Here is a 27,429-nt window from a genome sequence, read left to right as displayed (position 1 = left end):
CAAGGGCTGAGGGAGAGGTTGTCACAAGGACTGGGTGTGGGAAGTTTGAGTGAGAACACAGTGCAAAGGCTGGTGGCACAGAGCACAAGGTGCCCCTCTAGCAAGGGCTGAGTCATAAAGTGCAGCTCTTCAGTGCAGGGAGCTGTGGGCACACAGGCATGGGCCTGCCACAGGCAGTGGTGCCAGAGCAAGGGAGGCAGCACCATGCAGGATAAGCACAGCCCATCATGGCTCAAGAGAACAGCTATGAAGGCTTTATGTTATATATTAAGCAGTCATTGCAGCCTGCAGGCTCTCCTGTGGCCTGCAGTGACAGGGATCTCAGAGGTGCACTCAGCTTGTGGAGGAGTTTCCAGGCAGAAGAGCAGGTGAGGGGAATCATAGCCCCTGATGGTACCTTCAGTAAGCACTTCTCCACCAGGATGCTGTTGCTGGGATCCCGCACCTTCAGGTAGCAGTCCACTGCCCTGGCGTATTCCCCAGCCTGCTCCCATTCCCGTGCCTGCTCCAGCAGCCCTTCAGTTCCGCTGCAGGGAGGAATGCAGACTGTGAGCAGGACAGGGATGCAGCCAGAGATCCTGTAGGCAGTGTGCAGGGTGTGGGCAGGGAGGTGCACACTACAGGTCAGCAGGGACCTCAGACAGAGTGGGGCATGTGACAGAGAACATGAAACAGTCCTGAGGAGAGAACTGACCAAAGAGCCTGGGGAGATGCAATGGCAGTACAGGACACCATAGAGATTTGTAAGTGTGGGAAAATGCCATCCAGGAGACCTTGGATGGCAGAAATAAGCCTCCCAAAGCAATAAGAAAGGATGATAGGAAACCTATGCAGTAAGAAGTCCAGAGTCCTCAAGAAGGAAAGAAGTGGATGTCAGGGATCCCATCAGGCTGTCTCTGTAAAGGCATCAGCAAAATGGCCATGGGGAAGAGCTTCCAGGCTATTTCCTGCAGCCTGACCACAGCACTCCTTACCTGGAGCCCTTCTTGCCAGCCTCTCTGCCACACTCCTCCTGCAGCTCTCCCAGTCGACTAGGCACGTACTCCTTGCAGATGCGCAGGGCGTCGCTCCACATGCCGGCCTCCTGCACAGGCACAATGGGGGGAAGTTTTCACCAGTTCACCAGGACTCCCCACACTCCTGCCATCACATAACACATCTATCCCCTCATGCCATCTTGCCAGAGAACTGACTAGAAGAAACAACCACAGCAGCACCACCCAATTCTTTCCTCCCCCAAAATGGCACCTGTGTCTATCCACTTCCCCTACCTACCTCAGAGGAACATGCTCATCCATTCCAGCTACCTCAGTGGAATGGGCACTTCAGCCTCCAAATGCACCCACTTGTGCTACACCAAGGACCACCCCTATTCTGACAGGATACATCATCTCACACTGTGAGAGCCTGAAGCTATGATGTGAAATCCAGTGGTTCAGCCTTCAGGTCAGAATTAAGTTCCTCTAGAAACCCTGAGTAAATGGTTTCTCTTTGGCTACTAAGCTGACAGGGGGAGCTGGGAGGTGAATTTCACTTCTTCATCTAAATAAGGTTCTTGTCCAGTGAGGAAGGCAATGACATTGCTGCAGACTGCACTCACCTTGTAGTACTTTATGGCCAGCTCAGGTCTCTGTGCTCGGAGGAGAAAGGCCTCTGCCTTCTGGAACTCTCTCTGCTCAAAGGCAAACTGTGCCTGTCCAACAAGCACATCAGCCACGCTGTCTGGGTCATGAGCCTCAGCCACACGCTGTGCAGCATCCCAGTTCTGGTTATGCACAAACCTGGCAGGATGAGACGTTACCAGGACATGAGATTTAACAAGGATGAGAAGGAGCAGCCCAGTGCTGGAGAGGCAACCAGGCTGGCATTGCATGGAGAGAGCAGATGCAGCAGGCCAGGATATGGAGGACACATACATCAGCACAGCTTCCTTGGGCTTCCCAGCTTTAATGAATTCTCCTTCAGCCTCTTCAAATTTGCCCTAGAGGAGAAGAAGTGGTTTGTTTGCACACCTTCCTGTTCTGGTATCACCACATGAGCTCCTGTACTGACAGCAGGGCAGGGAGGATTTATGACACAAAGGAGTGTGGAGCATGGTGCTGCCACAGGAGCCCTTTGGACATGCTGTGACTGCAGCCAGAACTGTGACTGCTGCAGCAGCCCAGGGACAACTGCTCAGCTACCTGAGAGACTAGAGAACTTCCACCAGTTCCAGGGGGAAAATTACCTCATCTTCTAGGAACATGGCATACTTTAAGTGGATGTCTGGCATCTTTTGCTTCATGGAAAGGCGGGCCAGTTCAAAAGCAAACTCAAAGACCCTGCAATGAAAGAGAGAAGGACTCTGTGCTGTGAGTATGCCTTCATCAAGGAAAGACATTCAGTAAAGCACGAGACACTGGGAGAAGAGAGGGGAATACAGGGAGTCCCAAGTGAATTAGCATGGCCTGTTCCTCCTGTTCCTGACCAAGAGCTTTTAGAGTCCCCACTATGGAAATTTGGATTCTTCACACCTGCTTTTAGAGCCCAAGAGATGTGGGAGCCTTGGGAAGAGCAGTAATGACTGGCCATACAGGCAGACACTTGGCCAGCTGCAGAGCAGGGCCAAAGCTTTTGTGGCAGGCAGTTACTTCTGGTGACAAGAGAAATACCTCCTCTCATGCCCAGAGTCTCTCACAAGCCTTCCACTGCATAGGCTAAGAGACAAACTGCATTTGCCTGCCCAGTTCAGACTTGGCATTTGAGAGACTGACACAAAGATGAGAAGTGGGATGTGTCAAGCACGTGGAAGGCCTGTGTGAAGCACGGTGGGGTGTGAAGACATGTCATTTTCTGGACCTGCAGCTACCATATGCACACAGTTATCTTGACCCACACATTTTTCCCTCGTCAGGCAGAGGGGAGGGAAGTGTTGTGTGGAGGCACCTACGTACCCACTGTCTGTTGCATGGTCAATGGCCATCTCCAGGAGACCAAATTTGCTGAGGAGTTTCACAGCTGCCTCTCCACCCAGGCTCTTGGCCCACAGATAGGCCACGTGCTTATGGGAGTTTGCACCCCCATGTGCCTTGGCGACCTGTCCAAAGAAAAGGAAGTGGATGAACCCAATGTATCTGTTTCACCTTCAGAAGATTTAGCCCCTCTCATGTGCTGCCTGCCAGCACGAGGGAGCACCAAAACCACCTGTTCCCTCTCAACAAACCCTTCTGCGACCACCACTGTACTGGTGAGTGGGAGAGTAAGATAAAGACATGGATGGTCCAACAGAACAGCTGCTGCCTCAGCACAGCCCACATCACTCTTTGGGCAGAAGTCACCCCAGCATTCCAAGGCAACACTGAAGAGCACTGAGGCATTCCATGGCCACACTGAGGAGAGCAGTGCTGGGGGGGCTGTGGCCAGAGCAACACCTCTGAGGTACAACAGGATGCAGTGATCAGGGGCAGAGCAGTACCTGGAGGAAGGCAGCACAGCAGAAAGGCCAAGGGTCACACCCTGCTTTTGGAGTGCAGTGCTGCAGACTGAGAGGCCCATAGGCTTCCAGGGCTGGGGCAGTTCTGAGGCTGGGTAGTGCACACCAAATGTTCTGAACTTGCAGTGAACAAAGCAGTTCCCAGCAGGATCCCACAACCAGAACCTGTCCCCTGCAGAGGTGGGAGACTGTGAATGATTATTACCCTGTATGCTTCTTCCCACATGTCATTCACTCGGTACATGTTCACTGTGCTCTTCCAGTCTTTGGCTTCCAGGTAGTGGTACTCAGCCTCCTGCAAGCGTCCCTCTGCCTCCAGCTCCTGCAGTCAGAGGCCATGAGATAGTGCCACTTGTGGTGGTGCATTCCCCCCATCTCCTTTCCAGGCTGTAGGGTGACCTGAGAAATGTTAGGCCTTGGCCTTGAAAACACCACCTGGGCTCAGCTATTCCTGAGCTTATCACAAACACTGTCTTGCTCCCAGAAACTGATGTTGTCTAATGTGCTTCTGTTTTCCTTATGACCAGCCTTGGAAAATATTCTTATTGCCTCAATGGCATTTCATTCCTGTTCTCACACTTTCAAAGAAAATGCCAACCCAAACTCTGGCCAGGATGAAACATTGTTATTACTGAAGCCCGCTCTCTTCTGACCCAACAAACAGCAGTCCAAAATGAGACCCTTCTGAGCTCTCCTGGGACCACAGTGGGCTGCAACCAGCAATCTCTCTCTGGGCAGGGGGCAGGACACCTCTCAGAGCCAGCAAATCCTCAGGTTTGCTCTACCTGGAGGATCACCAAAACACCACACGTCCTGGGCTGACACCCTCACTCCTCGAGGCCAGATCCTTTGCCCTCTGGGAGATGCAAAGGCCTCCAAAGTGAGGATTTCACTGACCTCTGGGGGGAATTTTTCACAGGTACCTTGTAGGCACTGACTCTTTCTGTCTGAACGCATAAAGATGCACATATGCTAGAGCAAATCTGAGAGAAATGCAGCTTTCTTACATGTTAAAGTATCTTGGAAATCTAAGTTTGGCCTGTAAGTAAGGTTAAGTTATCGTTATAAACTTACCTAAATGCTAAGTGTTGTTCTTTTGCCAAGTTATTGAACCTAAGTTATAAGCTAAGTGTTGCTAAGTGTTACTCTTCTGCTGAGTTGCTAAGTGTAACTTTGAAGTTGTAAGTCAGGCTAAATGCTGTTAAGTGCTATTCCTCTGTTAGATTGTTAAGGTTAAGCTATAAATTAAGTTAGGTGTAAGTTAAATGTTTTCCTATGTTAAATTGTTAGGCTAAAGGTATAAGTTAAGTACTCCTATGTTTGAACACTGTTAAGCTTTTAGGCTGTGTTCTTTTTTATCCTTTCCCATATTGTCTTTTGTCTCACACACACACACACACACCTGGAGACAGCTCTCATTTAATTTGTTTTGATTGTCTCGATTTTGTTTGGTTTTGTTTTGCCTGTTTTCCCTTGTTGTGCCTTAGCTGTCCTGTAAGTAGAGTGAATCTTGACAACAAACTTGTTGTGCTTTGATGCTTAATATTAAACCTGACTTTTTCTCATGCCCCTGCCACCGATTTTTTAAGCCATCTCAAACACTCGTTCATAACAACAATCTTGCCCCTGCTTGGCCTAGCTGATCCCCTGCCATGAGATGCACTCACCTTGCCCAGGTGCAGGTGAGTATCTCCAAGTAAGTCCTTGTGGTACTTGGCTACCAGGCAAACCATCTCATCATACATCTTACACTTCTTGTACATGGTGATGGCCAAATCGGGTTCATTCACAGTGATGTACAGCCTGGGAACACAACCACATCCGAACGGCTCAGCCAAGGAAAAACCTGAAATCTTTCTGCATCCTGAAATATCAGCTTTAGCTCTCCATGTGTGGAGAAAGTTCCTCTGACCATTCCAAACCCAGTCCCAAATTCCCCTTCTAACCCAGGAAAGGGCTTCTCCTCACTACAGCAAATTTTTCAGGGCTCAGTCTTGGACTGATACCAGTACTGGAAGAAACTCACCTCTCTGCTTCTTTGTACTTGCCCTGTCTCTCCATCTCCTGGGCCTGGGTTATGTACAGCACAGTCACGTCCTCCTGGCTCATACACTTGAGTGCCAGCTGCCAAAAGGAACACACAGGGGAGAAATGGACAGCAACTTCCTGACACATGAGAGTGAAGGAGAAAGGGAAAACATATTTCCTTCTCATCTGACAAGCAGGTATCTGTGCTACATGCTCTGCAAAGAATGGGCAGTCACTGTCAGAAAGCACACAGGACCAGCTCTTGGAGAGGGCCATTTGTGCCAGAGGCACACCCACATGGGGCTGTGACACAGAGGCCACGGTCAGGATGGGACTATTGGGAATGGATTTGTTGCTGGCTACTGGATGTCTCTGCAGGTGTATTTGGGAAGAGTACTGGTTGACCAGGTACTGGTGCACAAGGCACCACCACCTCCTGATGGAAAACACATCTCACCAAGCGGGGTGAGGTTCACAGAAGCTCTGGCTTCTGACTTTACCTTGTGAGCCTGTTCCCAGAGCCCAGCCTGTGTGTACATGTCAATGGCATCCTTGGTCTGGCCTCCTTTAATGTACAGCTCCTCTGCAACCTGCCAGGAAAAGACCACACTCAATATATCCAAGGGACACACAGAGCAGTGGTGATGGTGGTCTGTGGCCTCACCTGGTACTCCTGTAAAGCTGCATAATGCTGGGCAATCTTGAGGTAATATTTGGCTGCTGTCTGTTTGTCCTGCAAGTCCAAAATGTAGATGGCCTTCTTCCACTGCCGGGCTCCCAAAGCTGCCTCAATGGCCTTAATTGAGCACCTGGCACCAAATCCATCAGTCTTTAGAGCCACACAGCAGGCATGTCCTCTAGCTACACTGACAGGGAGACTAGAGCACTCTGCTGCTTGTTTCAGCTCCCTGAGTCAGAGCAGCATAAAGCAGCTGCGTAACTGGCAGTGCTAAGGGGGATGAAAGAACTGGGACAGCAGGGAAGAGCAATCAGCACTCTAAGACCTTGGGAGAGATGTGGGAAGGCATCAGTGGCTGGTGCACACAAGCAAGAAGGGCACTGCTAAGCAGGGTGGTGGGGGTTCACTCAGTCAAGCCCCCTGCTGATAAAGGCAAAGGTATCAACTTTATGCCCTGCCAGTATCCTGCTGCTTATACAGCCTTCCACTGCTCCCACCTGGCTTCAATGTAATGGTTAATAGCAGCATCCAGCTGTTTCTGCTGCACCAGATGGTCTCCCCAGGCCTCCTCCAGCTTCACAACTTCTGCAGGAAATGCCAGGCGAGCCAGCTCCACGGCTGTAAGGGGAGAGAAGAGCTGTCATGCTGAGGCCAGGAGGGAAGCAGAACTGTGGGGCAAACATGGGCCTTGGATCTGGCACAGAAGGAGGGCAATGGTGACTGTCCAAGCCACTCCAGCTCCCGTGGGTTACACGGAGTAACCCCGTGAAGAGTTAGTTAAACCCATGCTGGTGCAGTCGGCATGGCAAAGGGCTTGGCAACCCTGGGACCACATGGGCAAGTACACTTATCATCATCAAAGTAACATTATACAATAGGTGGAAGCTGCAGAGCATCCAGGCATCTCCAGGCTCCAGGGCAATATTTCATGTTGCCACCAGGCCAGAGTAGCCAGGCTCCTTCTGGAGGTGAAGGGGAGGAACACATCAAGCACAGTACCTTTCAGGAAGGCACTGCCCTTGCCATAACACTCCAGAGCCTTCCGTGGGTTCCCAAGCTTCTCCAACAGGTCTCCAGCCTAATGACAGATACAAGCTGCCAGTTTCCAGAGTCACCATCCCCCCACATCATGCCCTACCAGCTCCATGCACACTCCTGCACCAGCTCTGCCTTCCCAACTAACCAAGTCTACGGGGATTAAGGAAATTCTAGGAAAGACAGCAAGTGCCAAGACAATTGTCCTCCCTGCTGATTGACCCCAGCACAGCCACCCAGGCAGACCAAGGGCTCATTCCCTTCAGCGCTGAATGGTGGCAAGACCACACATCTAGAGAAGAACTGTAATAACAGAGTAAGTATATACCAGCCTTTCCTCTATTTGTCGATCTCTGACAACCTGCACAGTAGAAGCTGCCTGAGTTTGTCGTGATGCCCTCCTCACATCATCATATTTCATGGCTTTTGACAGACCCTACACCTCTGTGATTTGTCCAATCATTTTTGAACTATTTGTAATTTTGGTAACAACATCCAGCAGCTGGGAGCTCCAGTTATTCTTTCAACTGAAAGCTTAAGAAAAGATGACAGGTTTGAAAAACTACAAAGTTCTCTTGCATCAAAATGAAATGGCCAGAAAATGCTGAAGATAAACTGAGACTAAATTTATAAAGGAGAATAAAACAAGCTAACAAAAAGCAGTGTGTTTTTTTCACACATCTAACTGAACTGGGTAACTCATAGCCAAAACTGTAACTTAAAATCTACGTGTGGTTCAAGCAATAATTTGATAAGCTCCTGGAAGTAAAATCTATCAAGAGCTCTTAAACACAAAAGCAGAGCTGTTCAGGTATGTTATAGGCTGCAAACTGCTGGACCCCATGAAAACACACTAAGGGAAGGCACAACCCTGTATTTATTTGCCTGCCCTGTTCTTTATTTTCCTTTCTTAAGCACATGTCAGAGGCCACAGCTGGCCAGGATACTGAGCAGTGAGCAGACTCTGCACTGCTTTCTAATAACATGATTATGTGCTGTGGAGAAAAGCACCCTTTGGTTTTAAAACTGCCACCAAACAATAAGTTATCAATTTCTGGTATTATTAGACACAGAGAATAATCACATCCCTTCTTTATGATATTCGTGGCTCTACAGTCTTCAATTCCTTTGTTTTGCTTCCTCAACTTTTGCATTTAGACTATCTTTATGACATATTTTATTCTGTTATGAGGACACACTGACATTTCCACACTGATATCAAGATTTCAGTTTGATTCACGATTCTGTTCCCGTTGATTCCCATCTTCCTAAGGGCCTCCTTATCTATTACTGACACTCTGCAATCTGGAGACATGTTTCCAATCAGATGTGATCTTTTTCCTGACTAATAATAGTAATTCTAGACCTCACCCATGTGCAATGGATACAGCGAGGATTTCCTAGTAAGTGTTAACTACAAACTTACCAACACAGAATTACTTCTGGACCTTCCAGCTCAGTCCCCCTTGTGTCTCAGGGGTGCAGAGGATGGGGAAGGACCCTGATGCCCCTAAGCTGGAAGGCCAATGGGAAGGGCCATTCACCTGTTCATAGAGTTCCCCTCTGATCAATGCCGTGGAGATCCTATCGATGACATCCGCATTGGTGAGCAGCTCATCCCTGTCCATGGCTAGCCGTGCTGCTTTGGCTGGCAGCCCTGCCCGCAGATATAAGCTGATGGCTGCCAGGTAGTCTCCCTGTCCCTCCTGGACCTCCCCAGCCTTCTCTTCCTGCTGGGTATCCAGCAGCCACTGGTAGTAACCCCGCCGCAACTTCTCCAGCATTGGGTGTCCCTGTGGAGAAACACAGAACTGACTGGCCTGGGTACAATGAGATATTGTCCAGCTCATCCTGCAGGCTCTGAACACCTGCTCATAACACCAGGCCTCTTGTTGCCCAGTTACCAGAAACTACAATGCCAGCCCTGTGTACCATGGCACTACCATTCTTTTCTGAAGCCACAGATACTCCTAAACCAATTTCAGTGGCTTTTTTCTATTCATACAGGTCTTGCAACCCAGTGCAACCTTCCCTTCTACTTGGAGCCCTTCTAAGCAGAAACAAGGTAGGGCAGGTGAGAAGAATACAGACCCTGAATGGACTCCCAACCAGAAGATTTACCAAGCAGGCCTATAGCCCAGTGCAGCAATATTCTGTACCTTGGCCTTGGCCACCACAATGCATTCATCCCACATGTGCAGCTCCTGGTACATGTCCATGGCCTCCTCTGTGGCATTCTGTGTCAGAAAGCAAAGCATTAACCCAAAGGCTCCAGGTTAGGAGCAGGCACATTGCCACAGAGCTCTCACAGCAGGCAGGGTTAGATGTGACACTTGAAAAAGTGAACTGTCTCTGTTACTTGAACATACATCCTTCCTCACACTCTTCATGCATCTCAGGGTAATCCTACACCTCACAACAAGTGGAGAAAAGTCACTTCTCACTTCATGGAGAAAACTCTTCTCCAAGGAACAAGCAGCATCTTCCTTTCCTCTTGGGGCACACACCTCCCTGCCCAGAAATAAACAGAACCTTTTCCACTCCTTGTTCCTTTACTCACTTGTTCCAGGAAGATCATCTCTGCCAGCTTGTAGTTCTTCTCTAGCATGGCCAAGCGGGCCCGCACCAGGTAATGATCTGTGCCATCCCCACCCTGCAGACAACAGCAGCAAGCTCAGTTTGCTGAGGGAAAGAACAGGCTGTAGAGTGGAACATGGAGGGCACTGCAGGTGGAGGCTGGGTCATTACAGAAACAAGACAGTTGAGAATCATAGCAGTGAAAAGGCAGGACAGTATAAAATGGCCGGCCTTGGAAGGGACCTGGCAACTGTGGATGGAAGACAATGTCAGCAGTTTCTGCATGAAGAGGTACAGGTCTGGAGCATGGCACTGGTGAGCGAGGATACAGAAGATAACATGAGAGTGTTTATAGGAAAACTGCTGCCCTGCAGAGCAGGAGAAGTTTGACTTACGTGCTCCTGAGCTGCCTGGTCAGCAATGACATTGGTTTCATGCAGAAATCGAGCCTTTGCCATGTTTCCCAGAGCTGCAAAGCACCTGGAAATGCAAAGCAGTTAGTCAATAACCAGGTTTTGTTGCCCACTTTTGGTCCAAGATAGGAAAATCAGAAACTGGGCAGCAGGCTCAGCTCAGCAATGCAAGAGGTGAGGGAGCCCTACTTCAAGAGAAGGATTTTGCCAAGACCTATATTCAGATGTGCCCTCCAGCCCTGCTCCATGGGAAAATCCAGGAGCATGACCAAGGCTCATGTTTCACATCCCCAGGCTTCAACAATGCCTCAAGCTTGTTCATGTCTGTCAGCTCTCTGAGTCCTTGCTATACACAGCTTTGGGTTACCATCAACAAAAATTTATGCTACAGAGAGAGGTCTTCCCACCCCTGGTTCTGGCATTACCGGGTGGGATGAAAAGACAAAGTCATGGCCTGGCACAGAGAACATGTAAATTTCCAGTGCAGTCAGTATTCCAGACTATACACAGAGCCACATCTTTAGCTGGACCCTGGCTTCTGGGACTCAGCAAAGAGCATGTTGAAGCCATGAAGATGTGATGTACCTCTCTGCAATGTGCAGCTGTCTCGCTTCCAAAGCCAGTCTGCTGAGGGTCTTCCACATGGCTTCAGTCTCTGTGGACATTTCCAGTGTCTCCAAAAATGCAGTAGCCCTTGAGACAGAGAGATTTGCAGATTTCAGTGACAGAAGAGCTCTCTGGGGAAAATCCCGGACTGTGAGACAGGAGCTTCCTAACCAGAGCAGCACTGAAAACAAAGCCAGCTGGGTGTGCCCAGCTCTGAAGAGGACAGTGTAACACAGAGCCTGACAAAGTAGGGGAAAATTCAGACATCTAGGTTATTCCTGCCTGGGCTAAGGTACTCAGAGGCAGATGCTCAGCAGAAGGCTGTAGCCGTGCAGGACAAATATAAAGTGTTCTGTCTCATACAAGTCCCTGCTAAGGAAGTCTCTGAAGACACAACAGTGCTCTGAACACATGAAGTTTTCACCCCTGTTCACTTTTAAAAGGCCTCTAAGAGTGTCAGCAGTACCCAGGTGGCTGCCATGGCCACTTCAGGAAGTCAGCTTTTACTCTGCCCAGCTGCTGGATGTTTCCATAATATTAATACCATCCCTGGAAGGGCAGCAGTGAAAGCATCCATGCACCACTTCACATCTGGCAGCTCAGGCGAAATTTATTCACTGCAATTAATTGACAACTTCCTTAAGCAAAGCCCTGCTGGTGTCTGTGGGACCAGACTGGTTAGTCTCTCCCTGAGTTTGAAAACATAAAGCTGCAAGGAGGCAAAAGCTGAAAAATCTCCTGATGGACTCTGATGTTCATTATAACCAGACCAACATTATGCTGAGTCTGAAGTTCAACTCTGGAAAGCTGTGCTGCTGCTGTTCATGGGTCACTGATTCCCAGGTGTCTGGCATGTGATATGAGCTACCTGCCACCCTCACTGGCGTATCCAGCACTTACCTGTGATAATCCCCATCATCAACCGCAGTTCCAAACTCTATGAGGCCTTCATCCAGGGTGTAAGACACAGTGTTCACCCCTTCAGACACTATCACTTCAGTCTTTCCATCATTCCTTTCCAAGCTCACGATATCCCCCTAGAAAGAGTTCCAGCTGTCAATACTCCCCTGTTCATCTGAAGCATGTGGGGTTTCAGGGATGAGGGCACACCCTGACCACTAAAACAGCTCTGTCAGACACGGTTCTTCTGAATGAGCTTGCACTGAGCAGACTGAGCCATGAAGCAGCTCCTTGCTCCATCTTCTGCCAGATATGTCTGCCACAAAGTTGACAAATGAGCTCATATTTTGTTCATAAGAAACTAACAGTTCCTTTCTGTCTCCCTTCTGCCATACCACCATTGCTACTCCCACACACATGAGGAAGAAGAGAAACAAACTGCAGGAGGCAATCAAAGTCTGCAGAGTTTTACCTTCAGAGGAAACATGGTGACTCGCTCTGGAGCATCGATGTTGTACCAAATGCAGAGACTGTTCCTGTTCTGAGCAACCACCACATCGCTGCCTGGGACCCACTGCACGTAGGAGCAATAGTTCAGAATGGTTGTCTTGGTGCTGCTTTCAATGTCATAGAGCTGCAGCTGGAGGTGGGAGAGGAGAACAGGCTCAGCTGGACTTGTGGCTGGGCTGCTAGCTCACACAAACATTGCAGGAACATCTGAACAGGCATCTTGTAAACAGACATTACCCATCAGGAAACAGACTTTTTGCAAGACACACATCCTAAAATCTCATACTTATTAACACATTGCTAGAAGACCTTTTTAAACCCTTGCAGCATTTTAAGCCACACACTCTTGCCTCCCTTAAAGCTTGGCACAGATATATATAAACCAGAATATGCCTTGTGCTGCTTCACTTCCCTCTCAGCTGCAGAGCTGGAACAGGAAAATGGGCTCTAAAGTCCTGAATGAAAAAAAAACAAACTACAGGACCAAGAAGGTCCTTACTCTGCAATTTTGGGCTGAACTCTCCACCCCAGGCATAGTCCTATTGCAATGACTACTAGCAATAAGGTGAGAGATCAGTTGTTTGTACAACACACTGCCCAAAACCAAACATAACAGTTTGGAAGGTGTAACCTGACATACAGCATAACTTTGCTATATATATGATGTCTTGTGACTGCAAAATCCCAGACTGTCCCTACTCCTTGTTCTGACCTAGAAAAGATGAGAAAAGAAGAGAGAACTGTGCTAGTCTCGTGACACACCTCTCAAAAGAGAATAAGAAAGTCCCTGTTTCAATCTGTACCAAAATGGCTGGAGAAATCATAGAATCCCAGAATGGTCTGGATTTGGAACCTTAAAAATCATCTTATTCCAACCCCCTGCCATAGGCAAGGAGACCTTCCACTAGCCCAGGTTGCTCCAAGCCCTGTCCAACCTGGCCTTGAGCACTTCCAGGGATGGGGCAGCCACAGCTTCTCTGGGCAAGCTGTGCCAGGGCCTCGGCACCCTCACAGGGAAGAATTTCTCACCAATATCCCATCTCACCCTGCCCTCTGGCCGTGGGAAGCCATTCCCCCTTATCCTCTCACTCCAGGCTCTTGTCCAAAGCCCCTCTACAGCCCTTTTGCAGAACCTTTAGGCACTGGAAAGGGCTCTAAGGTCTCCCTAGAGCCTTCTCTTCTCCTGGATAAACAATCCCAACTCATTCAGCCTTTCCTCATAAAGGAGGTGTTCTAGGCTTCTGACCATCTCTGTGGCCTCCTCAGGACTTGCTTCAGCAGCTCCACATCTGTCCTGTGCTGAGACCCTACAGCTGGAAGCAGCACAGCAGATGAGGTCTCACCTAAACAGGGCAGAGGAACAGAACCCACCCTCCCCTGCTGCCCTCACTGTACGATTGGTTCAGCACAACTCATGCTTGGCCTTGTTACATCTCATGAGATCCCCATGGGCACAGCTCTGGAGCTTGTTCAGGTTTCTCTGGAAGGCTCTGTCCTTCAGGTGTGTCATTCTACCCTCAGCTTGGTGCCATCTGCAAGCTTGCTGAGGGTGTACTCTATCCCTTCATCTGTACTGTTAATGAAGATATAAAATAACACTGTCCCAAGACAGACCCCTGAGGGGGACTACTTGTCACTGATGTCCACTGGGACTCTGAGCTGTTGACCACTTCCCTCTGGATGTGAATGTTCAGCCAAGCCCTTATCCAGCAAACAGTCCACTATCAAATCCATCTCCCCAGTTCAGAGAGAAGGCTGTTGTGGGAAACTGTGAGAAAGGCTTTACAGACATCGAGATAGATGACATCCATAGCCCTTCCCTTCTTCACTGATGGAGTCTCTCCATCAGAGAAGACCATTAGGTTGGTCAGGCAAGACTCACTGGTGGTGAAGCCATGCTGGCTGTCCCAAATTACCTCACCTGGTTGTCCTGCATCACCTTCCCATTCCCCATCTGCCCTAGCACTGCTTGGAGCGGGATCTGTTCCAGGATCTTCCAAGCCCCAGGGGTGAGGCTACCAGGTCAGTAGTCCTGGGTCCTCCCTCCTACTCTTTTAAAGATGGGTATGATGTTTTCCTTTTTATAGTCACTGGGGCTTCACCTGACTGCCATGACTTTTTGAACACCATGGACATATGTACCACAGAAGAACCTATGATCTCCATTTCCAGGTGAGATGAGATGAAGCAAGATGTCTAGTAACTACGTTCAGCATTAGCTGTGACTCAAGAATGCAACACTGCCAGCTCATGCAATCTGGTAATCGTCAATCTTCCTCAAAGGAGCAGTAAGCAAAAAATCAGGAGTATTTCAGATGTGTTTCTCACCTCCCTCCCTCCATTCAAGCATGCCTGTCTCTACCTCTCCTCACACACACCACCCTGCCACATGGCCTGGGGTGCCCCACTCACCCTCATCTTCTTGTCCCTGAAGAGCAGTTTGTGGCCTGTTTCATTCAGCTCCAGCCAATCAATCTTGCTGTCATGACTGATTGTGCCAGCATTATAGCCACCAACAAGGTCCACTTGAGGAGGAAAGAAAGAAAACACTGTAAGTAGCTGATGTACCTCAAAGTGCTCAACATTCAAAGCTGTGCCAGGGGAATCAGGTGCCTGGGATCTATTCAGGGCAATACCCTCAGCAAAGACATTGTGACATGAACACTAAACAGCAGTGACATTTTATTTTGATGACTTCTCAACAGCAGCTGTCTGTGAGCATACACAGCTCATAGGCAATGCAGGCAACACAGAGTCTGGGTCCAGGACACACAGACACCCATGGCTGTATGCATGACAGGCTTATCCTGTCAAAAGTAGGACAGCCTGGTGTCCAGTGGACTGCTGCTAGGCAGAGGGAATGCAAAGGGAAACTTCAAGAATCTGCTGCTTGGTAGAGGGAATGCACAGAGGACCTTCAGGGATGTGCTGCCTGGCACAAAAAATGAAAAGGAATAAGGAAGGCTGGCAAAATACAGGGAAAGGAAAGGAGGGTTACAGTCACCTGTTGCTATAGTCTTGATGTCTATCAGATAAGCCAGTCTCTTGTTCTCATCCACACCTCGTTGCTGTCTTTCATTGATACGGACACTGTGATTTGAAGGGAATGACTATTACCTTCACTACTTTCAAAATTCGTATTTGAATCACATAGTCCCTCCCCGACTTCCCTGCAGCTTCCCTGAGCACATGGAGCCTCTGGCAGTTCTCTGACCTGTGACACTTCCTCAGTGCCTCAAGTGAGAACAAACCTTCCTGATCCATGGCTTCCCCCAGAAGCTCCCCCTTCTGAGGAGGGGTCCCCAAGAACACATTACTTACGCTGCTCTGAGCAGACCATGATCCCCCCTTCTCCTGAATTAGAATATGGGGTATAGAATTTTAGAGGGACAGAGGAAGTCCTGCTGGCAACTGAGTCCCTATCAACTCTGTAGCAGGACCAGCTGGATGCAGAGTTGCTTGAGAACGTGCACAGGAGGTCCCTCTTCAGCAGCAGCCATGGCAGGCTGCACCAAGATCAGAGGAAAAGAGGCTCTTGTGTTTCTAAAACTTGTAAAGCCAGTAATGTGGCAACAAAACCCATCACTGGTCACTGTGAGAAGTGGGTGTCTGGGGGCTGCATTCTACAGTGTGGGACACTTGCAGAGTTATATATCTGAGTTCACTTTACTAAATGCCTGAGCTGGTTATACAGGCAGATGCAACCATTACCTGACCAGATGAGGGTTCATAAACTCTGTGCGGACAGACCCCAGAATGTCATTGCTTCCATATTCCACTAGTGTCAGCTCCCCAGCATTAAAAATCATGCAGACCTGATGGTGAGAGGGGAATACACTTTCAGAGTAAAGCGACAGAAACACTCACACCTGCCAGTGAGGGGTACAGGAAAGAACTCTGCTGCACACAAATCTAAATTTAAATACTCTGGGATGATTAAGAAGCTGTTCTTGTCTTCTTATTGTGACTGACAGCTTCTCCTCAAGGCTTGGGATTTTAATTGTGGCTGTATCATTCCTGCAGAAGTCACGCTGTCCCCATGACAGCTGTATTCTGTATCTCTAACACCTGCTCTGGCCATTGTTCTTTTATTGTTTTTCTCTCCCTCAGGGTTATGACTTATGTGACTTGTCAGTCCACACTGTGTTTGTTCTGTACCTGGCACGCAGAAAAGGCAAGTACAAGGAAGAAGCAGACTGGACTCTGCATGAAGAGGCTAAATCCAGGAAACTGCTGAGAAACAGGGTTTTCCAGAAACGTGGGTGACACTTTTCTTGCTGGTGAACACACAGCTTTACACACCATTCATGAGGAGCATTCTGTTCCATCCTACTTACATTCTCATTCTCAAAGAAGAACTTCTCATTCCCCCCAGATCCTTGCCAGGCCACCTGCAAAACAATGGCACGGTGTGAGGCTGACAGGCTGACAGCTCCACCAGGAGCAGTCTGCAGATGATGGGGTCCACTGTCCAGCTTTTGGCTTCCACAACAGACAGCAAGACTTACACTGCACAAGGGACTGTGTTCCATCACTTTAACTGCCAACACTGTTTTTCAGTCATTCCCAGCTTGCAAATTCCACACGTTCCTCTCCTTCCTTTAGACTCAGCTTCAGATTCCAGCTTTCTTTGTATATTATATTACTGACTTCTGAACAAGAGGCCTTCAAATGACCAAGGTACTCTATCTATCCTATCCTTCACAGGCCCTTCTCCACCTTCCCCAGACCAGCTCTACCACAAAAAGCACCCAAACAGCTCCTTTGCCTCTATTAATCCTAGCCACAGAATCACTGCTACCAGTGGTGACCAGAGCAGTGACCTCACCACGTGTAGCTGAAACCCTTTGTTTTTTTAGAGTCATACTAGCAATGGATGATCAGCATAGTGCCAGAGGGGGAACAACTGATTGGGAATTTGAGTAGAGCACTGGATCTCTGTGTTCTGGATACACTGATGTTACTGTGGTAACAACAGACAAGTGGCCGGAGAAGCAGAAAACTGAAATCTGAGGCTACAGCAGGGCTCTTTCCTTACAGAGTATAAACTCCAACTTCCTGCTTCAAAGGAACTCCAGTGAGACAGCAAGAGAGCAAATGGACATCTCACAGCCTTGTTCTTTCTGAGAAGTGAGTATAGCTGTGCAATTGAAAGAAAAGCTCTGTGCAGTAAGATGTAGAGAAACTTGGGAGCTTCATTCTGGCCAGATTCTCAGTTATGTTACCAAGTTATCAGCATTCTCCAGTGTAAATCTCCAGACAGAGTTCCTGCTCCAAGAGAGACTGATTAGCTGCCCATCAGTCTGATTAAAGGTATGTGACACCTTTGTGAACAATGCAAGTATGTCCATGTCCTTGAAGCCTATTTAATGCTTTTATTAGATATCAGTCTGTTGCCTACATTCTCCAGGCTCAGCACACGGGCTCAGCACTCAGTGCACTGTGAGGCTCAGATGGACAGTTTTGTGTGAATTGTCTGGTACCAGAAATGGCACTGGCATAAGCTGTAGGATGCAGTCATGAATTGTCTTACGACAATTTTTTATTTTGGTTTTTTTAAACACACTAAGATTTATACATTCACATCTGGAATGCATATATGTAAAACATCCAGACTTGGGCCCCCAAGTAAAAGAAAGACTGATAAATTGTAGCAAGTTCAGCACACTGCCATCAAGATGGTAGGGAGTAAAGTGTTTACACTGTGAAGAGAGGCTGAAGGAATCTGGCTTCTTCAGTCTGGAGAAGGGAAGGCTTAGGAAACCACTAATACAGTGAGGCCAGGCTATTCTTGGCAGAAGCCAAATGAAAGGATGAAAAGTGGTCATAAAACTGCAGTCAAAATACCAAGAAGACTTGGATAAAGGCTTTCCTCCATGAGTACAGTAAAGCATTGGAACAGAGAACTAGAGAAATTGTGGGACCTGAGCAACAACATCTGAATTTAATATTTACCTTTGGGCAGTAAGTTTGATAAGAGACTTCCCAAGTCCCCTTCCAACTTGAATTATTCTATGATTCTTTGAAAATAGAGGTATTGTTCACATGCAAAAATCATACCCTCTGGGTTCTGAAGTTAAGCATTTGACACTCCAGAAATGACAGTGGTTTTCCAGTACCTCACTGAGCTTGTTGGAGCTGATGTCACCCAGCAGTAATGTATCTGAGGTATGGGCCACCAGGTACCGGTCCTTCCCTAAGATCTTCACCTCATCAATCTCGTAACCATACTGGGATTTCAACACAACTCGAGTTCCTGTTGAGAGGTTCTTCACAATAACCTAGAGAAAGTGAGAAAAAGCAACATGATGCCTGGCAGAGAGGAACAGCGCAGATTTCTCGCCCTGTAGAAGATTAGGCAATAGATAATACTAGGATATTTAGATACCTCGTCACATCATTTCCCTCTGCTTTTTTTAAAAACCTTACTATTCCTTTTGCATGGCATGACAGCTGTAGTAGATACTTTTGTCATTTACAGGTTACTAGCCTAACTGGAGACCCACTCAGGCCCCCAAGGATAAGCCCCCTTTGAAGAGTCCTGTACTCTCTCCCTTGACTGTTCAGGAGTGCGCAGGCTGCCAGCTCACCCTTACTGCCACATTGTGAACAAGGTAAATTTGGCTGAAATTAAATCATTTCAGAAGTCTGCACTAGACATGAAGGTACCTTACAGAAATTCACAAGGTAGGAAATTAACTCCATGTCTTTCATCCTAGCCAATTCCCACCCATCCTTAGCCCTGTCCCTGGCATATCCCCTATGTCTTCCTCAACAAGTTGGTATGAACAAACCATAGGTGCAGAACTCCAAACACATCTAGCTCTGGCAAACATTTCATTTTCATCAGGAATTTCATACCTCATTAGATATTCTCTTACCTGGCTTGGTCCCACATATGTAATTTCAAATTTATTTTTGTAAATGGTTCTGCGAAGGCAGCAGTCAAACTGCTCAACTCCTCCACACAGCGTGCCCTGAGGATAAAACCACATCATGTGGTCAGTGAACTCTGTCAAGGAGAGATATTCCAGACCCTGCTTACATTACGAGGATCAGCAGTGAGACCCAAACACACCAGTCCCAGCTGTTCTGGAAAACAAGGTTCAAGCACCCACATGCAGGAGGACCAGCCCTTTTTTGACTTTCTTTAGACAACAGAAAGATTGAGCCATTCTCAGAAAAATGAAGATTACCAAATGCTGGCATGAATCTGGGGCAGAAGGAGGTGGGGTTAAAAACCACCTTTATCCTCATCTTTCCCATTATTCTTCTCAGTTTCCCACTTGTTATTCTCCCAGCCTCCTATTCTCTCCTCCTTTCCAGAAGAATCCTTTCACCTTTATTTCTTTCTTTACAATACACCCATTCTTTCCACCGATCTCCTACCCCTTAGCCCCTTCTCTGAAAATATTTATTCACATGTTCAATAATTTTTGGTCTGAAAAAATTTCAAAGATTCTTGATTGCTTAACACAAAAATATACAAAAACTATTAAAGAAAAATTGTAAATAACATGTTTCATAAATAATTTAAGTATTTTGAGTTAGCCAACTTACTACAGAAAGTATGCAGAAGGATCAGTTTAAAGAGATTTAAAGAATTATTTGACTTTAGAGAAAGGAAGATGAAGGATTGATAGGTGAAGGAAGAAGAAAGAGAATGCTGAACTGAAAACACAGCACAGAAACACAGAGTGTAATTAGCAGATCAGTTTGTATACTGCTTCTCACAGGTGCCCAGAGGAAAGAATGTTCCTGAGACTGCTCTGGACAAGCTATGCTGCCCTCAGCATGCTGCTGAGAGAAAAGGGCTGCTGCAACCAGTGAGCCATCATACCAACAGTCACAAGGTTTTACAGCTTCACACTCACACCCAAATGTAGCAGCTCCCCAGCAATAAGGTCTTGGCCTCAGCATGTGCACTGCACCCCTGGGTGACCGTGTGACCACATCCATATGAGCATGTTCAAAGCCCTCCCTTGAGCACAGCACTTTGCTCCCAGGCACAAACATCCCCCTGGGGTGGGACTTGAGGGCTCAGGCCTCCTGACTGATGATACAAACCGCACAGATCCGTGAGCCGTCCCTCTTCCATGCCAAAGCTGTGATGGTGTACAGGTGAGCTATTTCTTTGGGCTTGCCTTCCTCCCAGGCACTGCGGCGTGGACTCCAGTTCAGAACCCGTAACCTGTGATGGAGAGGAGATAAGAGAGACATTAAAAATTGTGTATGGCTGACAAAGGAAGGACTATAAAGAGGAGAATTCTCCATCAGGTACAGGGTACCTGTCATAGCTGCCAATAACAATGGACTGGCCACTGGGACTGGTGGTTGCTGTGGTGAATTCCTTCTCTGATGAGTCCCGGCTGTAGTCAAAGGTTTGAATCACACTGCCTTCCTTCCCATAAGCAACAATCTTCTTGTCACAGCCTGCAGCCACAATGCTGCTGGAACCCCAGGCGAGGGCGTAAGGAGGACAGGGATGCACCGCCAACTTACCCTACAGCAGATGAGAACACCCTGAACACATGAATGGCCCCAACTCCTGGCTGGCCTCTGCTCAGCTATCCCAGCGGGACTGGTATGGGACCTTCTGTAAAGCCCAGTTCATGGGGACAGCTTTGTCTGCCTGCCTAGTATGTAGGAAGGCAGAAACCAGAACTGAGAGATGAATCAACTATTACATTCATTTAACTGTGTGAGAATTCTAATGCCAGTAAGAAGATTGAGAGCATTAACTAGAATGAGACTGAACTCCCAACACAGCAGAGTATAGATGGACCTGCATGATATCACAGCAGAGAGCATCCATGCTTACACTGCTTCAGCTGGAGACAAAAGATCTGAGAACAGCATCCCCTTCACCACAGCCTGAAGCACAGAGAGACTCCTGGCAGAGAGAAGCAGGAGGCTCAGGAGAACTGCTGGGTGTCCAAGGACAAAATGTGAGCCTGAGATTCAACATTAACTGTTGAACACTGTTCAACACCCTGAATTGTTGTACAGCCTGCTTAGTGTAGAGACAACAGTAGCCACTCAATGGAACTCTACCTCTTTGAGCATCATTCTCCTGGACACTTGAACATCAGATCTTTCCAGACACCTGAACAGCCTTATGCCTCATACACAAAAACATTAATTCCCCCCCTTACCACCACCAGTGTATTCCAAAGCATCTAGTCACTGTTCTGCCTCCATTGACGCTTCCCAAAATCTTTGCTAGCAAGCACAGGCTGCAGCTCCTCTCCAGACTTCCACTCCCTCCACAGTCTGATCCCTTTCCAGAGCTCTGGAGCCAGGAAGCAGGCTGTGCAAATAGGAATTTTGCTCATTGAAGGATCTTTGATACCTGTGATTCACCTGAACCCTCATCATCAAAGAAGAAGCGCACTATGGTTCCATCTGCATGGCCAGACAGGATTCCCCTCCCTGAAACACTGCAGAAAAACACAGACAGGATGATGCAATGTAAGACTTGCACCTTTATACTCATATCCCTGCCCAGAGCAGCCATTCCCAGGGTCATGGTTGATGTTCCTCATCAAAAGAACCTTCCCCAAACACAAGAAAAATATCAAGTACCTGTGCCAGTATCTGTGAAAAGAAAGCAGAAAAAGGACCCAGAGTGGAAAGGAGAGTAACCAGTTAAGTATCTTCATCATGTAAAATCACAATAAATGGATTTCTGTATTACTAAAACCCAGAAGCTCACAAGTGCTTACAGCAATATGTGTCAAACAGCTCTTGCACTGGAACTGTTCCAGAGCTGAGGCTGGATATTGTGATACTGGGAATCCCTAAAAGAAATGTAGGCAAAGAATACCTGGCCAAAGACTCCAGGCCTATGTCCATTTTTTATAGCACTGATGTCTTGTACTTCTGGACACAAGAAGGGAGAAGAGAGCAAAGAAGAAGAAACAGGCCAAAGATCATGTACCCAGAGAAACACTTTTTAATGAAGATTAGAAGATTCAAGAACAGAATACAAATTCTATGGATGCTGCAGCAACTCAGCATTCATGGATCTGTCAATTTCAATTTTCAAATTCAGTTTGAAATTTCACAATTTCAAAGTGAAAATTCCACTCCATGACACATCTCAATTTTTAGGTAAAGAACACTAAAGTAGTTAAAATGAAATCTTAATGAAAATAATTTTGAATTGCACTTTATGGTTATTTTCCTAATTATAGCCTTGTCAAAGGTCTTATCTGGCAGAATGTCCTTACTTTTTTTAATCCTTACACATGATTAATATTAGTTATCAGTTACACGAAGCTGACAAGTAATCCTCATAGCGTCACAGATTCAAATACATCAATGTACAAAGTAAACTCGTGGAGACTTTCATCCTCAACTGTGTTTGAAGAACCACCAGACTGCCATTGTGGCACAGCCTGGTACCAGATTTTAGGAAGGAATTCCTTCTGGAGAGCACAGTTGTCGCTCTGTCAGGAACGGTGAGAAGAACGACACAGACTCTCTTGGGAGTCGATCAGGAGAATTTCTCTCAGTTTATTACCTCAGGTCTTTTTTTATAGACCAATACATGAAAAGTACAGAAAAGAAACTCTTACTGGCTAATAAACTAACACATCACCATCATTGGTCAGTGGGGTTCACCACCCCTCAACCTCCTCTTGCAAGAAAACAAGGAACAGACAAACAGCACCTGCAAGGCTGTTCTCTGTCTCTGAGGATCGTTTTAATTCCTCCCTATGATTTCCCAGGCCACTTTCTCAGCCAAGACTGAGAAAGTTATGTTGCCTGCAATTTCCACAGGCACCGTGCTCTCTATTTCAGAGTTAGCATCCATACACAATATGTTATTATATTGACAAATAAGTGACAGTAAAAGGACACTGGCAATCTCCCACACTGGCCCCTGTTATGCCAAGTCAGCAGCAGGTGTGAGACTGAGCCAAATCAGGGCAGGCCAAAGCAATGCCATACTCACTTGGAAGTTAGTGAGACCACGTAGGAATCTGTCCCATAAATGGTAGAAGACTTGTTGCTCTTTGTATTTGCTAGACGAACCTGAGAAAGAGAAAATGATCAGTGATGCTTTTGTCTGTGGAACGTGGATCTCCCCCAGGGTAAGTAACAGTCCCAGAAATTTCCCTGTTCACTACCAGGGAAAGAAATCACAGGAAGGAAGCTCATTGCCTTCCAGCATGCTATAGAAGTGAAAAAACTGGAGTCACGTTTCCACATTTCTAGAAAGGTTTGGAGAAAGATCCAAAAGATCCAGTAGAACCTCCAGGGACAAACTGGGATCCAGAAAATTTAAGTCCATGGTGTAATCCCTCTGCTGCTATTGCTGTGGTGCCCAAGGATGCCTCTTACCCCTCAGCCCAGCCACTTGCAGGCCCTGGCAGACTCAGCAAGGGAAAGAAAGACACACAAATTACAATTAGTTTCTCTACCTTCCCTTCAGCAAGACCAAAAACAATGACATTCTCTGCTGGCCACAACAAGCAGGTCACAGCACTCTGCAAAGGAAGAGGTAAAAAGAGAGGTAAGATCTCCACACTACTAAACTTCCTGCCCCATTGCTATCTAAAATAGTTCATGAACAGACACTACTCAGGCAGGAGAGATGAGGCATTTGGACAGGCTTTACAGTAGCTGAAAATACTGGACAAACCTTACTCCTGGTTTTAATGCTGAAGCTTAAACTAGATAATAATGAGCTGGGGCAAAGTAATTGAGCTCAGGAGGACTATGGGAGGGCAACAATACAGATGTGTTCAGTTTGGAGCTCTTTTGAGAGTATTACTCACTGAGCAGGTGATTGGCTTGCCACATGCTATTGGTGAATAGCATATAGTATAAAATCATGGCTGTTTTAAAAGGCTTTTTGCAACAAGTATAAAATACAAAAATAATTTCACTCCTACAACTTCTGTAATAGCTATGAGAATACTTGTCCATTGGATCTTTATTTGATGAATAAGAAATAGTCTTCATTTTTTCATTGACAAGATGGTTGTTAGACACTACCACGTAGGTCAGGTAGAAACAGGATCATTAAATCCAAACCAAAGGTATTCTCGAAATCTGAGGTGGGGTCAGAATGAATAAAGCTGACCACAAAAGCCAACTGTAAGAGAGGGCCAAGAAAGTTTCTGAAAGCCCTTCACATCTACCCTGCAGAACTCCAGTCAGTAAGAAGGCTGGTGTTTGGCACTGTGCCACCAGCACCAGCCTCACTGGCTCTTGGTTCCATTTTAAGCATCTGGGGCTGCTTAAGATACATATACACCCTCATTTATTCATCTCATCTTCCATCCCTGCTCTGATCATTCATATCAGACAACACAGCTACAATCAGACAACAAAATGTCTCAAGGTAACCAAACTGTTCATAATTTAAATGTCCAACCAATGACCAAGACCACTGTCACGTGTGTTTCCCTCCTTATCTGTCAGACTCTTGTTTTTCCCTCTAACACAACAAAAGCTTGGGAACAAGCCTCACACTGTGGCAATGTGCTCACTGTTTGTCCTCCTGGCCCTCAGCAGGAGGCTTGGCTTGCCACAGTGATCACACACTGTGATGACTGTGAGTGTAAAAGGGCCCAGTGGCAGGAGAGGGAAAGGGCTCCATAAATGATGTCTCATATTGACTGAACATTTAAAAAATCTGTAAATAACAAATGTTGTTACAGGAGAAAGCCAGACACAGTGGTAAAACCCCACACATACAGCACCAAAAAAAAAAAAAAAAAAAAAAAAAAAAAGGATTAAAGGATTTATTATTGTGTTACAAATGGTAGAAAGGGCATGGGGAAATGAGAGAATGAGAGAAAAAAAATACTGAATTCCTATATTAAAAATACAAAAACCTGTACATGTACCATGCACAGCATCTGAGCTTGAGAGGTGAGCAGGCCCCCACTGGGCTTGCAGCTGGTGGGGCAGGCAGCAAGCAGTACACAAGGAAAGATCTCCCCAGGGAGGCCAAAGGTGCCCACACCTGGGATAGCCACCCTGTTCAGGAAAGGGACAAATGGCCACCAAGCCTCTGTTGCTCTCTTCTCCTCATGACACTCTACTCTCATGACCTCTCAGTGCAGCAGCTCAAATACAGAGCAACAGAGGCCGAGCAGCAGCTTTCCTGTCACCAGAGACACAATTCCCTGGGCTCCCTGGAGCGCCCAGAGCAGCCACAGTGGTAGGCCATGACCCAACTCTGAGATGTAAGCTTTCAACCCAGAGGCTGAGGCTGCCCTTCATCTGAGAGACAGCTTGGGAAAGCCTGGCACAGAGAGTCCAGCAACTCCATCAGGAGCAGCTCTTTCTATGTCTTCTGGGGATTTGGATATGAATGATGATTCCTCCTATCCTGCAGAGAACTTTCTTGGTGATAGAGAATACAGGGTGATGGCACTTGCATGGACAGCCTAGGGCAGCTCCTGGACTTTTGCCTCTAAAGGTACAAGTAGTCAGTGCACTGTATTTTCTCACTCTGATGGTTTTCTGTGCAAGGAATTCCTAATACCTTTGCCTTTTCCAGACAGATCTCAGGGCAAGCCTTGGCAAACACCTGCTGGGCAGATTGCTCTCTCACACAGGCAGGCACAGCCAAAGCAGGAGAACACAAAGGTGGCCAAGGAGCAAACGTGATGGAAATCACAAACCTGAGGCAATTGAGCATGTGAAAATTGCACAGTTTTAATTCTGCACGCTTTACATTTTGTTTAATAAGGCATCTTGGAGTTTAGAGTTGCAAACCTGTGAAAAATGGCTGGCCTCTGAGAGTCTTGTATTTTTCCCTTTCAACTCCCTTAAAACAGTCTGTCCACTGATGCCTAAAGTAGTCCCCAAGGTTTTGTAACTGATTGCATTTATCATCCAACAGTTCACTCTGTTGTACCCAGGCATTAGGACATCTGTGATTAGCTATATGTACCTCAGAATTTAGAGATTCTCTTAGGATCTTTAAAGGTCAAGGACAATTTGGCCAAGTACACCTGTGAGTATGAGCAGAGACCTCTCATTGTCTTTTCCTACACATGCCAGATAAAATGGAGTCCAACAGAAGTACGGGTCTCACCGTTTGGATGAATTTGTTGCATATCACCTTCTTGTCACCCCTGCAGAAAAATACAAACAAAAATTACTATCAGCAACATTACACATTCTGGTCACCTTACTGTTTATACATGGTCTGGTTTGATATTGCCACAGTCCATTGAAATTTTACGTGCTGCTAGTCTATCACAACTTGAGGCAAAAGATCAAAAAAACCCCGAGCTTCTGAGCTTCCAAAATTCTGGTGAACTGCCTGAGTGCCATTAGCACAGCTCCTGCCAGCAAATGAGGCTGCAGAGGGGCAAGTGTGTACCGTGGCTCCATAACTGTGACACACAATGGCAACACAGGCTCCAGCCAGCTGCCTGCCCAGCCAGGGCTCCGTAAGAGCCCTGCCGAGGAAACCTGACTGCTGCTCCCCACGGACACCTGCGTGACTCCCCGCGGGTCTGGCGACGGGCACCGCAGCGTGGCAGGGCGAGGATCAAGCTAAGGGAGCCCACAGCAGGGTGGAACGGAGCATCCTGGACCCCAGCGCACACTCACCACTCCTCGCCGATCCTGTACACGTAGACAATGTTGTCCGTCTGCCCGATGGCCAGTTTGGTGGAGTCCGGGGAGAAGGCCATGCCTCTGACCACGTAGCTCTTCCTGCCGTACTGCGGAGAGGGTTGGTGTGACGATGGGAAGCTCAGCTGCCCCAGCCCCGGCCCGGTTCCGCTCACCTTGGCGTCCGCCGGTTTGGTGGAGAACTTGTCACGCCGCTCGCCCTGCTCGTCGTAGAGCAGCACCACGCGCTCCGCCGTGCACACGGCGAACCGAGCGCTGCTGGCGGACCAGGCCATGCAGGTCACCCGCGCCGTGCCGTCCTGTGGGCACACACGGCTCAGCCTCACACAACAAACCCCTGCGGGCACACACAGCTCAGCCTCACACAACAAACCCCACTGGGCACACACGGCTCAGCCTCACACAACAAACCCGAGTGGGCACACACACCTCAGCCTCACACAACAAACCCCTGCGGGCACACACGGCTCAGCCTCACACAACAAACCCGAGTGGGCACACACAGCTCTGAGTGGGCACACACAGCCTCACACAACAAACCCCAGTGGGCACACACAGCTCAGCCTCACACAACAAACCCCACTGGGCACACACGGCTC

The 27,429-nt window shown here is 47.6% G+C and overlaps 1 protein-coding gene across 1 annotated transcript in view; it reads right to left on the bottom strand.

The window, feature by feature from the left end:
• The window catches only part of IFT172 (intraflagellar transport 172), a gene marked incomplete at its 5' end in the record, with an annotated part of 37,589 nt that extends 10,367 nt beyond the window's left edge, over positions 1-27,222 (bottom strand). Inside the window, 34 exons of the mRNA XM_015615883.3 lie at positions 398-527; positions 975-1,084; positions 1,601-1,781; positions 1,917-1,981; positions 2,228-2,321; positions 2,934-3,076; positions 3,678-3,794; positions 5,140-5,275; positions 5,499-5,596; positions 6,001-6,090; positions 6,165-6,309; positions 6,677-6,797; positions 7,179-7,257; positions 8,759-9,007; positions 9,374-9,451; positions 9,775-9,867; positions 10,187-10,271; positions 10,790-10,897; positions 11,711-11,847; positions 12,183-12,350; positions 14,633-14,745; positions 15,225-15,310; positions 15,932-16,035; positions 16,558-16,611; positions 18,340-18,501; positions 19,102-19,197; positions 20,288-20,411; positions 20,509-20,723; positions 21,573-21,660; positions 23,181-23,260; positions 23,650-23,715; positions 26,283-26,322; positions 26,807-26,919; positions 26,986-27,222. Coding sequence (XP_015471369.2) covers positions 398-527; positions 975-1,084; positions 1,601-1,781; positions 1,917-1,981; positions 2,228-2,321; positions 2,934-3,076; positions 3,678-3,794; positions 5,140-5,275; positions 5,499-5,596; positions 6,001-6,090; positions 6,165-6,309; positions 6,677-6,797; positions 7,179-7,257; positions 8,759-9,007; positions 9,374-9,451; positions 9,775-9,867; positions 10,187-10,271; positions 10,790-10,897; positions 11,711-11,847; positions 12,183-12,350; positions 14,633-14,745; positions 15,225-15,310; positions 15,932-16,035; positions 16,558-16,611; positions 18,340-18,501; positions 19,102-19,197; positions 20,288-20,411; positions 20,509-20,723; positions 21,573-21,660; positions 23,181-23,260; positions 23,650-23,715; positions 26,283-26,322; positions 26,807-26,919; positions 26,986-27,222 — 4,005 coding nt within the window. The remainder of the gene's footprint in view (positions 1-397; positions 528-974; positions 1,085-1,600; positions 1,782-1,916; positions 1,982-2,227; positions 2,322-2,933; positions 3,077-3,677; positions 3,795-5,139; positions 5,276-5,498; positions 5,597-6,000; positions 6,091-6,164; positions 6,310-6,676; positions 6,798-7,178; positions 7,258-8,758; positions 9,008-9,373; positions 9,452-9,774; positions 9,868-10,186; positions 10,272-10,789; positions 10,898-11,710; positions 11,848-12,182; positions 12,351-14,632; positions 14,746-15,224; positions 15,311-15,931; positions 16,036-16,557; positions 16,612-18,339; positions 18,502-19,101; positions 19,198-20,287; positions 20,412-20,508; positions 20,724-21,572; positions 21,661-23,180; positions 23,261-23,649; positions 23,716-26,282; positions 26,323-26,806; positions 26,920-26,985) is intronic.
• Between the last annotated feature and the right edge of the window lie 207 nt (positions 27,223-27,429).

This window comes from Parus major, unplaced genomic scaffold (genome assembly GCF_001522545.3).
Source record: "Parus major isolate Abel unplaced genomic scaffold, Parus_major1.1 Scaffold290, whole genome shotgun sequence".
Classification (NCBI taxonomy): Eukaryota; Metazoa; Chordata; class Aves; order Passeriformes; family Paridae; genus Parus; species Parus major.
This window is presented reverse-complemented; position numbering and strand designations above follow the sequence as displayed.